General features: G+C 46.4%; 1 protein-coding gene across 6 annotated transcripts in view; it reads right to left on the bottom strand.

The window, feature by feature from the left end:
- Positions 1 to 524: 524 nt before the first annotated feature.
- Positions 525 to 13308, bottom strand: part of NOD1 (nucleotide binding oligomerization domain containing 1) — a 57311-nt gene continuing 44527 nt past the window's right edge. For 4 of the 6 annotated variants that reach the window (XM_034760886.1, XM_034760882.1, XM_034760883.1 and 1 more), the window contains 5 exons: positions 13222 to 13305; positions 6434 to 6517; positions 5432 to 5515; positions 3562 to 3645; positions 525 to 1650 (listed from right to left, as the gene is read on the bottom strand). In XM_034760886.1, the coding sequence (XP_034616777.1) occupies positions 1578 to 1650; positions 3562 to 3645; positions 5432 to 5515; positions 6434 to 6517; positions 13222 to 13305 (409 nt within the window). In that variant the 3' untranslated portion in view covers positions 525 to 1577. Of the gene's footprint in view, positions 1651 to 3561; positions 3646 to 5431; positions 5516 to 6433; positions 6518 to 13221; positions 13306 to 13308 lie in introns of those variants that run through there. The other 2 variants (XM_034760885.1, XR_004644485.1) reach the window with 2 other exon arrangements.

Below are 13308 nucleotides of genomic sequence, written 5' to 3'. Positions count from 1 at the left end.
TGCTTGAGATGTATTAAAAAGGACATGATTTTCATAAAGTACTGCCCACCTGGCCTCTGAGAATCAGGCTTCTTTAAGGCATCTCAGGTTGGCTCTCAAAATCACTAGTTCCTACTGAAAACCATTTTGCTTCTCACTAGGCTAGCTCAAGATTGTGGCTTGTCGTTCCAATCTCCTTCCATCTCCTACCACCACTCTCAATGTTTCTATTAATTCAGGTAGGACTGGCAGGGACGTCTTACATTTGCTAACGGTTTTTAGCACTTCCCTGTTGGTGGGGAAGAGATTTCTGCTCCACTCAATTAGTTTTTCAGTTCTACTTTCTCCATGCTGGAGCTCTTTGCTGGTGGTGCGCAGCTAGCAGCAGCGTGTCAGAGTCCAAGGCCAGAAGGGACAATTGTGATCATCTAGTCTGGGGTTCTCAAACTTTTGTACTGGTGACCCCTTTCACCCAGCAAGCCTCTGAGTGCTACCCTCCCCCCTTAGATATATTAAAAAAGTGTTTTAAATTTATATTTCACACTATTCTAAATGCTGGAGGTGAAGCAGGGTTTGGGGGTTGAGGTTGACAGTTTGTGACCCCTTGAGGGGTCATGACCCCCAGTTTGAGAATCTCTGATCTAGTCTGACCTCCAGTACAACCCAGGCCCTCGAACTTCCCCCACTATAATTCCTAGAGCAGATCTTTCAGAAAACTATCCAACCTTGATTTAAAAATCATCAGTGATAGAGAATCCATGCTGGCCCTGTGTAAATGGTTCCAATGGCTAACTAGTCTCATAAAAAATTTATACTGTGTAAGTCCAGTCTAAATTTGTCTAGTATCTGAAGCTAGAGGCCCCTTCTTCAGGTTTATCTCCAAAATCCCCCAAAACGGAACACTGTACTTACAGGGGCTGTCTCGATACAGATCACACAACTTTCTAACAACATGGGAGGAGTGTTGCGGAATATCTGGGGGCAGTGGTGTGAATTTGCTCCACTAAGGAGTATTAACAATAGCCAAAATCCTGCTTTTCAGGAGTGCTGAGCGCCCACACCTCCATTGACAGTTGATGGGAAAATTAGACCTCAGGTACCGGGCAGGAACGAGTATGGGTGCTGAAGGCACCAGCAGAAAATACTTTGCAGGGCTGGTTTACAGTTCTGCTCAGGATTTCCAAATGCTCACAAGCTTTTCCTCAGTCCATGGGGGATAGTGCTGTGAGCTTGTGGCTCTTCCATAAGATCTTGCACCCTTAATTGTACACATAAACAAGCTATACAGAGACTTATTTACATAATCCATAGACCTGCCGGGGGTTTGGTTTGATGACACAGACATAGCACTTTTGTACAGTGCTTAGACGATTTAATGTAGTTCTCTAAGGCACTGTCCCACTCAGCAAAAGTGTGGAGTAACAACACAGGCACCTTGGTGGAGGGGGAAGGGTAGAGTGTTCTGAAAAAGCCACTTAATCAGACTCTTACATGCTGTGACGTCCCCAGTGCAGATGGATGCCTTGGTAACCCTGCAGTCTCCAAGTGCTGGAACAGTACTTGTAATACTGAGCTTGTCCAAACTGGAAAGAACACACTCAAAAGCAAATAATCCGCTCTTCATTTGCAAAGGCTTTGGCCTCTTCTTGGTTGATCAGGTTCCCATTTAAGCTAACGGGGAGGGAGAGGAAACAAAAATGAAGAATTTTTGCTTATTTTGCATTTTCTGGTAATTTCATGTCTTCTGCTTTTTTAAGCTTTTGGAGTGACAATCAAAGTTTCCTAGACCTCTGTGTGCTACTCACTGGGCACAAACCCCAAATGGGGCTCCCCCCTAACTAGGTCACACTGTAGTTCTGATGAGACAGGGGGCAAGATTTTTCAAAAAGTGGTGCCTAAATTAGTTTCTCTCTAGGCACTCTAATGTGCTGAGCACCCAACAGCTCCCACGTAAGTGAATCAGAGCTGGTTGGGTGCTTGGTGCTCTTGAGAACCCAAGCCCCTTATAATAGAGGTCGAAGGCTAACTTTAGGGGACCAGCATTAGATGTTTTAGCTTTATGCTAGTCAAGGTGACTCTGCAGTTGGAGTTAGACAATCCCCTACTGCTTTGAACTGCCCAGAAGGTGAACAGTATGTTTGATTATATTACGGCAGTATGAAAAGAGGGATCCAGCCGACTAAGGTTCCCCAGGTGCGGGAATCTTGTGTAACCAGATGAATAGAGACTTGTTCACACTTTCGCCCTCATTATTCCTTCTCCTCCTGAGCAGGGCAAAATATACTAAGGGCAACTTAATTTGCTGAGATGTTTCCTTTAGTATTTTTTTTATTAGTGATATTGCTTTAGGTCAACATTTTCAATTGCTGCTGCCTAAAGTTATGCCCCTGTACATAAATAGCCTGGTTTTCAGAAGGGCTGAGCACTCAATCCTACCACCGCTCAGCACCTCTGAGAAACAAACCACTTTTATTTAGAAATCTAAATACAGACTTGGGAACCTTCCTGTGGTTTGAAAATATTAGAGGGGGTGGGTGGGTGACTGCAGCTCTGTAACAGAAACCCTCCCCCATGCCTGCTGCAGTGGAACACAGGTGGTGACTGACAAGCTTTCAAAGCAGGAACATCGTGGCCTGGCACTTAAGAAAAATACATTTTGTTTAAAAAAAAAAAAATCTATGTTGTACACAATCAGGGCCTGAAAGCAGTAGCGCTAAAAATAGCCCAATTCTACTGGCTATTCCACTCCTAGGAGCTGGCAGAAGGAACTGTCTTTGGCTTTGTGTGTCAAAACACAAGTGGCTTGTGATGCCTAACTAATCTAAAACAAGCAAATCTTGCAAAAAGTTAATCTCCTTGTAGCTTAGCACCTTGACGGTTCATGGAGCGCTGTCTGAAAAAAGAAAATCAAAGCACAAATTCTGTGAACCAAATTATTAATGTTAATTAAATGCAGCCATCACCTGCTTGTCTGGCTTTGGCTCGTTGGTAGCAGAAACATGATGAGAAGAAAGCTTGAAAATAATACTCCGATCAAACAGAACTCAGGCTACAAAATTAGGCCGTAATTCATGAAACACTTATGCATATGCTTTGCTTTCTCCAGGAAAGCGATCAGATTGAAGCCAAAGGGACTGCTCACGTGAGCAAAGCAGAGTGGAAGTGGTGGAAGGAGCGGGTCCTTCAAAATCTGAATCCCACAGGCTGGAGATACAACATCCCCTCCTAAAATTTGCTCTAAACCAGCGGTTCTCAACCAGGAGTCCGGGGCTCACTGGGGCTAAGGGCAGAAAGCACAAGCAACTTCGCTTTGCGGGACCCCGGGCAATTGCCTGCTATCTACCCCGTAATGCCAGCCTCGGCTTTTAATCTACTGGATATGCAGAAAAACAGTTGTGGCACAAGTGGGCCGTGGAATTTTTATAGCATTTGGTTGGGGTGGGGTGGGGTGGGGGGAGGGGCCTCAGAAAGAAAAAGGTCGAGACCCCCTGCTCTAAATTCTGATTTACTGCAAGAGTCACATGGTCAAAGCATTTGAAAGGAAAGTGTTACAAAGCAACCCTCCAAAAAGTGGGCTCTTACCAGATTTCTTTAATGGTTGTGTTCTCCTGGAGAGCTTCGCTGAGGTATTTGGCCCCTTTGGCTGTAATCTGATTCTGGATAAGCCTAAAAATAAAGCACCATGTCAAACAAACTGTTTAGCTCTGACTTGTAGCGTTCCCTCTCTTGCACACTTGGGATATTTGATGCAGAAATCAACAGTGGGAGGTAAGCTCTGCTTGATACTGATGAGCAGGGTTAACTGTTTGCCAAGAAGAGGTAGTTTCTGATTACCATCTGCATGGATGGCATGCCAGCATCAGACAATCTCCCCACAGCTGTGCTACTACCAGCAAAAGCAAGAGTCTTAGAGCCTCTTGATTTTAAAGTGTTTGCATGTGTGTTTCTGGGTTAGTGAGCTGAATTATGCAATTGATGATACATCTGCTGTCTGGTAAGTGGGAGCTGATTACTATCAGTGTGGAATTATGAACACTGGATCTGTTGATACATTAAAAGTTCTTTACTCTGTTGCTTTAGTCCATCATAATTATATTTTCTACTTAACAAGGACTCTTCAGGGAGTAGCAGACCAATTCTGTGCATAAATCCTGGGGCAGGCAGGGTGTTTTAGTGGTCACTATTTGCCATGTGAGCAATCCAAATGAAATTCTAAATGATAGTCTCTTGAGTATCAGGCCAGCAAGGATTGGGATCTCTTCGGAGACACTGCACCAAATAGCCCTAGTGTCAGCAAATGCAACTCCCAATGAAGTCAACAGGAGTTGCCACTGCTTATGCCAGGGATGAAATAAGGTCAATATATTCCACCTCATGTGGGCCGGGGGGGAAAGTGTGCACCACGTATTGTTCACAGGTGACCCTTCCAGTAAATTAGTTATGAGCTACAGGTATTAATTCCAAATGGAGTTCTGTCTAGTCTATGGTTTTATTATGAAGAAATATAGCTGCAGTAATATATAGGTAAAATGATCACTCACTAGACATAAACCACACCTGATATAAGAGTTGAAATTGAAAGATACAAAAGACATAAGAATAGAAACGGAGACAGCCTGGGATCCTCATTAACTGCTCTAGAGTAGAACTGTTGTCTCCAATTCAAAAACTACCCCCTGCTGAAATATTGTAAAAATACTCAGCCGAGGTGACCACCACCCCACCTTGTAGCTTGTCATGATATGCCACACACTCTATAAGCTCCTGGGATTGGCTGAGATTCAGGACTCAGCTAGAAAAACAAATTAATTCTCAAAAATCTCTCTCAGTGGGGAGAAAAGGAAGAATTGCCTTGAAGAACTTTCTGAACTTGGCCAACAAATTGAAAGGTTGAGTGTTTTCAGCTACTGGAAGAATAGTTGGCTCAGTCTCAAGTACAAATATCTACCCTGGTCAGTTTGCCATTTCAAAGCATCAGGTAGCTTAACCAAGAAAGCCAGGATATAAACTTGTCCACTGGCAGCAACACCCATGCTTTGCTGAGCCACTGAGCCAGCTCTGGCCCAAAGGGTGCTGTGCTCCCACTATTTTAAGGCAGATTTATAATAAACTATGGCCAAAATGTTCAAATGTAGTTGCTTAAAAGCTAAGCACCCTAAATCAAGGTCCCTTTTTGCTTTCAGAGGTGCTTATTGCCCGGAGCGTCCACTCTTTGCAATAGGTGCTCAGAATGTTTACTGAGGCATCTAAAGGCAGATTCAGGTGCCCAACTTTATGCAAGTTTTTTCAAAAGTTTAAAACAAAAAAAGCAAAGCAGAAGCTCGTTTCACTTGTCCCGACCACGTCCAGGCATTGCAGAGATGGCTCGCTGGGACCTGCATAGACTTGGAAGTTGAAGATTTTATGTGGTGGCTGACAAAGAGCCACACTTGTCTAAATGTAATTAACTCACCATAAATGCGCTAGCTTCTTGTTGACTCTCAGCATCTCTGCAAAGCTCTCTGCAGCGTCGTCATCTATCGCATTTTTAGTCAACCTAATTAGACAGAGTGTTTGTTCAAAAACTCTCTTTCACATTTTGACATTTGCTACTCAATTATTTAAGTGCTGGCAGTGCACTCAGCTTTGGACAAGCCACAAACAGTTCCTGTCCTGAGCAGTTTCCGAAGACTGGACACAAAACCCCCCTAGACAGAAGGTCGGAGCAGCAAAGAGACTGCCTACTTGATTTTTATTAACAATGGGGTGGTGACACGGGTTAGGTGTGGGCCTTGCAGAATGGGACAGGGATGTGTATGAGAGGGTAGATACAATGCACTGGAAGACACGGACAGGTCCAGACATGGGAGTAGCATTGGAGAAGCCATGAAGGCTGTGGGAACAAACAAACAAAAAAAACCTTGTCTCACATAACAAAAGTGATAGGAGACGAGACTCAGGTCTACACTTAAAAAGCTGCAATGGCACAGCTGCACTGCTGTAGCACTCCACTGAAGACACTATTATGCCAGCAGGAGGGCAGTTAATCCACCACCATGAGAGGCGGTAGCTATGTCAACACAAGAAGCCCTCCTGTCAACACAGCGCTACCTGCACTTGGGGTTAGGTTGGTGTAACGATATTGCTCAGGGGTGGGTGAGCAACGCAGTTATACTGATGAAAGTTTGAAGTGTAGACCTAGCCTAAAGATACGTCTATACTTCAAGCTGGGGGTGTGATTCCCAGCTCGAGGAGACATTCCTGCACCGGTTAGATAAAAGCTAGCACTCCAACGCAGCTCTGGAAAAGACCTGTCATAAAGAACACATAATCGTCCTTTACCTTCACACCCATTCTAAAGTGAAATGTTTACTTTCTCATTGGGAAATAATGATAAGTTGCAGCTTTCCTTTGCAACCCATTAACAATGAGTAAGAGGGCAGATATTTCCATAGAATGAACGGATACTGATTACCAAAATATTTTCACGGTGTTGTTGTGCTTCAAAGCTTCGGCAATGCTTTTGCCTCCCTCTGGCGTGATGCCATTGAATGCAAGACTGGGAAATGAGAGAGGAATATATAAAAATAGCCAACATCTCCATTTTACAAAAAGCCTGAATTGTCTTTTAATCAATCCTAATACATAGCATAGAGTGAGTGATTTACATGTTCAAAAGGCTCCACAAACTGTAACTAATTAAGACTTTACAAGCGGAAGCATTTTAACTACATGCTTCTGTTACTGTCGTACAGTCTGGGTCCAACTCTGCCCTCAGTTACACAGGTCACAAGGTTTGGCATCAGAGAGTTGTACTTATGAGACTGACAGCAGAATTGTGACTGGTGGCTTTGAGTGCCAGGGCGGAAAATGTTTTTGGCACCAGTGCCATCCCCACTAGTAGCTAATCCAAAAAAAAACCCCCAAACCACCAGGGACCCAGCCAGCCATAAAGCTGCAAGTCTGTCACGGATTCCATGACTTTCCAGGACCTCCAGGACTTCTGCAGCAGCTGGTGCATCTGGCCTGGGGCCACCTGAGCAGTTCGGGCAGCCCCTGGGCCAGCTGCACCGGCCACTGCTGGGGCAGTCTCCGGCCACACCGCTCGCCTCTCCCAGCACCAGTGAGGGTCCTGAGCCACGCGCCACCACTCCCCCAGCTGCAGCATGGGTCCCAGGCCACATGCCACCCTCTCCTCCCCCAGCACCCAAGACGCCCTCCCACCCCAGAGCACCTGCAGTGCCCCCAGGCCGTCCAATACCCCAGAGCCCTCAAGATTTAGTCGGGTATATAGTACAGGTCATGGACAGGTCACGAGCCGTGAATTTTTGTTTACTGCCCGTGACCTGTCCATGACTTTTACTAAAAATACCCATGACTAAAACGTAGCCTTAATTATACATTCACACAGTTTTCAGTGCAGACTATAGGGTTTTTAAATCTTTCCCTCTATCTTCAGCTAGACATTGGTAAGAGGATCTGCCTAATACTAAGCTCCAAGTTTCAGGTCTTTAAAAAGCAGCTTTTCTAAGTCCCTCTAGAAGCCAAACATAAGCTGGCAGTATTGCAGAGATGACTAGTGAGATTAGGCCTTGTGCTAGCTAGCTGCCCAGGACTGGGCAACCACTTACCGTATATACTCGATCATAAGCCGGTTCGTTCATAAGCTGACCCCCCCAAGATGGATAAGTAAAAATGGAAAAAATTTTCTGACCCATTTATAAGCCAACCCTATAATTCAGGGGTCAGCAAACTTTGGCTCCCGGGCCATCAGGATAAGCCGCTGGTGGACCGAGATGGTTTGTTTACCTCGAGCATCCGCAGGCACGGAGGTAAACATAAGTAAACAAAGTTTCCCGGCACGCCAGTTGCTTACCCTGGTGGGCTGGGACAGTAACTGGTAGGGAAATGTTTTTTGGGGGGGAGAAGCTGGGAGTCAGGGGAGTAACCCCTGTGACCACCCCCCACGTGACCCCACCCTTGACCCGGGACCCTCACACTCTCCCCATCCCATCCCTTCCCACCTTATCTGGGGATGACCAGAGGAGGATGTCTCTGACCTGGCTGGAGCTGCTCTGGCAGGCTGGGCAGCACGGCCGCAGCTTGCTCTGGCAGGCCAGACCGGGCGCTGTGGCCGCAGCATGTTCCAGCAAGCTGGGCCGGGTGGTGCGGCCGCAGCGTGCTCCAGTGCCCGGGCAGCATGGCCATAGCCTGCTCTGGGGGGTGGGGCCGAGCGGCATGGCTGCAGCCTGCCAACCCTGGAGCTACAGCTGCTTCGGAGGCTGGGGGAAGAGCAGCATGGGCAGAAGCGGAGAGACGCTGGCCCCGCCTCCTCCCTTCTGGCTCTGCTGGCTGTGCTGCCTCTCCTTACTCCTTCTGTTGGGGGAAGGGCTGTGTCCCACCTCTCCCTCTCTATACCTGTTTATAAGCTGACCCCCTTCTCTGGTGCTTCCCTTTTTTACTAAAAAATTCGGCTTATGAACGAGTGTATACGGTAATTCTCATACGAGTGGTCAAAATAGGGCAGTTGGGGGATGTAAGTGCACAAAGGCTTTGTGTTTGCCTGCTGCACAGGAGTGAATTTCACCCACTATTTTCATTGGATACCAATGAAGCCCAAATTCAAATCAGTCACCCGTATACATTTTACATCAGATATTAGGTTTGCGCCACAGCTCAGTAAACTGAATTCATACAGTTAACACAGCGGGGGGGGCGGGTGTGATTCTTGGAGCGGAGAACCAGGAGAATTTACTAACTACCCACATTTCCAACTGATCCTCCACAACTTATTCCTTGGATACAAACACAACCATAGGCGCAGATTAATGTGCCTGGGGGGTGCTCCCCCCCCATCCCCATCCCCACTCTGTCCCTTCTGCCAAGGCCCCACCCCCATCCTGCCTCTTCCTTCCCCCTCCCTGAAGCACGCCCTGCCCTTGCTCCTCCCCCTTCTCACCCCTCAGCACTTCCTGCAGGCTGTGGAACAGCTGATCGCAGTGAGCGGGAGGCACTGGAAGGGAGGGAGGCGCTGATCGGCAGGGCCACCAGCAGGCAGGAGATGCTGGGGGAGGGGGGAGGAGGCGGCGCTGATAGGAGGGCTGCCAGTGAGTGCTCTGCACCCATCATTTTTTTCCATGGGTGCTCCAGCCCTGGCTGCACATGGGCATAGAGGGGAAGAACACCACCATGCAAAGTCAGACCTTCCATTGACTCCTAATTGCCAGCAACCAAGACTCTGAACTAGCCACGAGCATGCTCGGCTCTGACACTCAATGAAATGAAAGGACAAGCCTGGGAGAACAAATACAAGACCATATTACTTTACACAGCATTTAGGGCCTGAGCCAAATTCCTCTGAAATCAACGGGAGTCTTTCCATGGACGTACTGGGCTTTGGACCAGGCCCATGGACAACCGATGCAATTTGTTCCTGCACAGGCACAAGCTAAGCTCTGTAAGGCAGGCTTAAACTTATACAAGAGGAGCCACACACAGAAGTGTCACTGGTTGATTTTCTTCTTATTGGGTACAGAGCTTGCCAAGCCTATTTGCAGAAGCTTCATCAGCCAAGCGCCAGAGGCTTCTGATCATCATCAAATCTGGTCAGAGGGTAGCTGTCAGTGGTGTGTGACATTGTGTGCATGGGCCACAACCACATGTGGGACCCCCTGGTTAGCCCTACGTGTAAAGGCTGGGTGCAAACTGACCCTTGACTGTTCAAAACAGGTTCAAAAGGGTCCATGAACGGTGTGACAAGTCAAAGCCAGGGATGTGCATGGATGGGTCAGTTATAAGAATCGCTGATGATGCTGCATTTGGCTGATGACAATCCATCGACACTTATCTCCAGTACTCTCATGGCTAGCCCGATGGCTCAAACATTGGGGGGAGGCATTACATCAGGAATGTCAGCTGGCAAATGACTGAGGGCATGTCTTCACTACCCGCCGGATCGGCGGGTAGCAATCAATCTATTGGGGATCGACTTATCGTGTATCAAATAAAATTGATCCCCGATGGCTCTGCCGTCGACTCCGGAAATCCACCGCGGCAAGAGGCAGAAGCGGAGTTGACGGCAGCGCAGCAGCGGTCGACTCGCCGCCGTCCTCACAGCCAGGTAAGTCAACCTAAAATACGCAACTTCAGCTACGCTATTCACCTAGCTGAAGTTGCGTATCTTAGGTCGACCCCCCCCCCCCCCCCCGCCATAGTGTAGACCTAGCCTGAGATTCAATCCTACAAAGGACCTTGAATGCAGTTCACTGGTTGGATCATCAATTTCCCTGGTATGAACCAGATAAGTGGAGCAGTTTAACTAAACCAAGGTAAGTTAGACCAGTGTAACTTCTGTGTGTAGACAAACCCTGAAGCAGCAATTATTGGTTGCTGCCAGAGGCAGGATTCCAAACTAAAGGTCTGGCCTGATAAGGTGATTCTTATGTTCCAATGATGTGCAAGCAAGCACACTTCTTCATTAAAGTCCATGATGATTAGTGGTTAGTCTAGTTAAGAGCCTGAAGTGTGAAAGGGGCCGAGCACCTGGAATTCCGACTGATCACAGTGGAAACTGCAGATACTCAGCAGCTGTGATGACTGGACCTAAGTAAAAGGATGACTTGCTAAAAGATTGAAATTATTTTAGGGCTATCTTCATCCATCCTTAAACTTTGAATAAACCCACCATTGACACTAATGAGAATTCAATAGATGAAACAAGATTAAAGTATTCTAGGTTCAGAATGTAAATTCTTAATTTAAGAACTGTAAATTAAGAATGATTATATAGCGAGCATATTGATCAAATTTGTAAATGACACAAAGCTAAGGGGGAGTTGCCAAAACATTGGAGGATAGAGCTAGAATTCAGAGGGATCTTGATAAATTGGAGAACTAGACTATAGACAACAAGTTGAAATTCAACAAAGACGAACATAAGGTGCTACACTTAGGGAAGAAAAACCAAAAGCACAAATACAGAACGGGGGATAACTAGCTTGGCAGCAGCACTGCTGAGAAGGATCTGGGAGTTGTGGTGGATCACAACCTCGACATGAGTCAGCAGTGTGATGATGTTGCAGAAAAAGCAAATGCAATTTTAGACTACATTAACAGAGGCACAGCATACAAGTCATAGCAGGTGATAGTACTACTCTACTCAGGGCTGGTTAGGCCTCAGCTGGAGTACTGTGTCCAATTTTGGTCACCAATGTATAGAAAGGATGTAGAGAAACTGGAAAGGATCCAGAGGCAAGCGACAAAGATGATCAAAGGGATGGAATGCAAGCCATATGAGCAAAGGCTGAAGGAACTGGATATGTTTAGTTTGGAAAAGAGGAGATTAAAGGATGACAGGATAGCGGTCTTCAAATACTTGAAAGATGGAGAAAAGTTGTTCTCTCTTGCCACAGAGGGCAGGACATGGGGCAATGGGTTCAAACTACAGCATAGCAGATTTGGATTAAATCTCAGGAAAAACTTCCTAACTGTAAGAACAGCAGGACAATGGAACAGACTGACACAGGAGGTTATGGAAGTTCCTTCACTAAAGGTTTTCAAAAGGAGGCTGGATTACCATCTGTCTTGGATGGTTTAGACACAACAAATCCTGCATCTTGGCAGGAGATTCGACTAAATGAGCCTTGTGGTCCCCTCTAACCCTATGGTTCTAAGAATGAGGCAGGTGCAATGGCAGAATCCATACTGCACATGCACACACAATGACTGGAGCTTGCCAGTGCACATCATCATTTTTGCTTCTGTAAGCACTAAATTCATGAACAAATTTGTTCCAGAGCAAGAGTGCCAGGCAAGCATAACCCAGCTTAATGCTGGCTCAAGGTGTATCACACTTGAGATAAGACTTCTAGAGGAATTCTGCAGTGAGGAGAAGGTGGCTCTCTTAGGTAGCTTTTATATTTGAACAAAAATCTAGGTCACTGCAGCTGTTCATCATTTCGTTTTGTTTCAGGCAGTCATCTGCTCAGAGAAAACAGGGCAGACCTCTAGCTATGAAATCACTGATAGTCTGAGACAGCAGCAGTGAGCTCTCCAGAGATCCAGAATGTCTTAACCACACTCCCTGTTTTTCTACTGAAAAAACTAGTGAAGTGCACCATCTTGTGGGGAAAGCAAGCGAGGATATTTGCTCTTTCAAGAGAGGGTCATGGAGTTTAGTGTACCTGGGAAACAAAACGAAAGTAACTGAGCCCCCCCCCCCCAAAAAAAAGGGCAGCGGGGAGGGGAGGAGGAGAGCATGCATTGAAACTGGGAAGTGGCCATGAAAATTATTTTAAAATTCACAGCAAGAATTGAAAACATTAAAGCAAATAGGTATGAGTTGAAGTGATGAGATTTACAATTCTAGCTTCTCCTCATACCACATTGTCAACTTCAAATATTTTAGTGCTTTCAGATACTAATTTCAAGCTTAGATACTGAACTTCATTACCAACACTGTCTCATGGATCACTATTATTTATACTGTGGTAGCCCTGTTGTGCCAACACATAACCAAGACATGATCCCTGCCCTGTAGAGTTTACAGTCGAAGGCTATGTCTACACTAGCACTTCTGTCGGTAAAACATACGTCACTCAGGGGTGTGAAAAAACACCCGCCTGACCGACATAAGTCACCCCAACAGAAACACCGGTGTGGACACTCTCCCACCAACATAGCTACCACTGCTCGTTGGGGACGGTTTAAGTATGTCAATGGGAGAGCTCTCCCATCGGCATAGAGTGGCTACACGGGAGATCTTACAGCGGCGCAGCTGTGCCACTGAAAGGTCTCTAGTGTAGATATAGCCTAAGAAATAGTACAGAAGCTGCTTGTTTCTCCTCAAGAGAGCACACTTTACTAGTATGCAGCGCACCAGAGGCCTATTTCTCCATCACCCTGCAACCTGTGCAGTCATTTGCAGCATTACAAAGTAGGTGCCAAGTGCTACCAAATGAGAATGGTAAATGGGTTTACAGGACCATTGATGGTGCAAAGCAGCAGAGAAGCAGGCCCTGGGCCATAACTTGGAGCATTATAAAAAGAGAAAATGACAGACATACAAATGACAACCTGTGTTGTGACTGAAAATCCCACCTGATCCCAGACCTCAGGCTAGCCTCTTGTTTGACTCAGGGACCTGTTAGCCTACAGAGGAAAGGCTGCATTACCAAACGGACTTCTCACACAAAGCCTCTCCAAATCAGCTCTGATTTCAAAGTCCGTTAGAAAGGCAGGTGTTCTGTAAAGCCGATTTATTACCTCACATTCGTTAAGGTGGGGTGATTCCTCAGCGCCTCAGCAAATGCCTTCGCTCCTTCATCTCCAACCTGGTTACCCCACATCCTG

This window comes from Trachemys scripta, chromosome 2 (assembly GCF_013100865.1).
Source record: "Trachemys scripta elegans isolate TJP31775 chromosome 2, CAS_Tse_1.0, whole genome shotgun sequence".
NCBI classification, from domain to species: domain Eukaryota; kingdom Metazoa; phylum Chordata; order Testudines; family Emydidae; genus Trachemys; species Trachemys scripta.
The sequence above is the reverse complement of the archived record's forward strand: the minus strand, read 5'-3'. Positions and strand labels throughout refer to the sequence as shown.